We start from the raw sequence: 1065 nt of genomic DNA on the forward strand, positions 1-1065 counted from the left end.
GGGGGAGGTGGGCCCCGCGGGGATTTGGGGGGACCCGCAGGGTCGTGGAGCTGTGGCGCTCGCGGAGCGGAAATCGCGTCATCTCGCCAGCAAACCAGCCGAGCTCCGGCTGGAATTGGGAGGTCCGTGCCCCGTTCCTCCCACCGACGGCTGTTCTTGCCCGCTGTGTGACACAACCCGTGTCACGGCCCGTCTCCGTTTGGCGTGGGCGTAGTGGGCAGCAGTCCTCGCCCTCGGAGAAGTGCTGCCCTCCCGGAGGACCCTGGCCCGCCGGGCTAAGCCTATCCGCCCCGCTTTGGTCGTGCCACGACCAAAACGGGGTGTGCTGGTCCACTGGAAAGCTCGCGGAGGTTTGAACCTCGACGGTGTCATCTCCCCCTCCAGAAATCCCACCGCAGACGCGTCCACGAGCCCCTTGCGTGCCCCGAGGTCTCACGGCTTACAGTGAGCTGGGCCTGAAAAGCTTTGGGAAGCCAAACCCTGGGGTGGTGCGAGCCTGCCAGGGTGTGCGTGGGGTTACCGGTGTGTCGGTGTGGGGCGGTTAAACCCCCCGCCCCCTCCCCACAGTGCAGGCAAATCTCAGCCGGGTTTCGGGGCGCTGAGCTCTCTGGGGGCTCACGGGCTGTTGTTCTTCCTCTGCCACACAGTGGAGGCACCGCTGGAGCCCATGAGCGGCCTGGCTCTCTTCTTAATCGTCTTCTTCTCCCTCGTTGCCATCGTTTTCGCCATCGTCATTGGAGTCATCGTCTACAACAAGTGGCAGGAGCAGAGCCGGAAACACTTCTATTGACTTGGGAACCCCCGCCCCGGGATGGCCCGTTGCTAGTCCTTGCTAGCCACGTCCCGACTCCCACCCGTCCCAGACTGGCCAGAGCGTGATGGACCGACCCTCACGACAGGGAGCCTCGTGTGTGTGTGTGTGTGTCCCCCAAAAAACCCCGGTGGGGATGGCTGCTGTTTCTTATCGGGGCTCTAGAACTCCCACGCCGCTCCCGGTGGGAGCGGGGGATCCCCAGTGCGATGGACTGGGAGCCGAGCGCCGCGGGGACGGACCTGCCGTCCCCA

At 65.3% G+C, this 1065-nt stretch overlaps 1 protein-coding gene across 1 annotated transcript in view; it reads left to right on the plus strand.

Moving 5' to 3' along the window:
• The window catches only part of LMAN2L (lectin, mannose-binding 2-like), a 5110-nt gene extending 4077 nt beyond the window's left edge, over nt 1-1033 (plus strand). Inside the window, exons 6-7 of the mRNA XM_009324290.1 lie at nt 215-444; nt 568-1033. Coding sequence (XP_009322565.1) covers nt 215-444; nt 568-790 — 453 coding nt within the window. The 3' untranslated portion in view covers nt 791-1033. The remainder of the gene's footprint in view (nt 1-214; nt 445-567) is intronic.
• Nucleotides 1034-1065: the final 32 nt, after the last annotated feature.

Source organism: Pygoscelis adeliae, unplaced genomic scaffold, assembly GCF_000699105.1.
Source record: "Pygoscelis adeliae isolate BGI_AS28 unplaced genomic scaffold, ASM69910v1 Scaffold1375, whole genome shotgun sequence".
In the NCBI taxonomy this organism is placed as follows: domain Eukaryota; kingdom Metazoa; phylum Chordata; class Aves; order Sphenisciformes; family Spheniscidae; genus Pygoscelis; species Pygoscelis adeliae.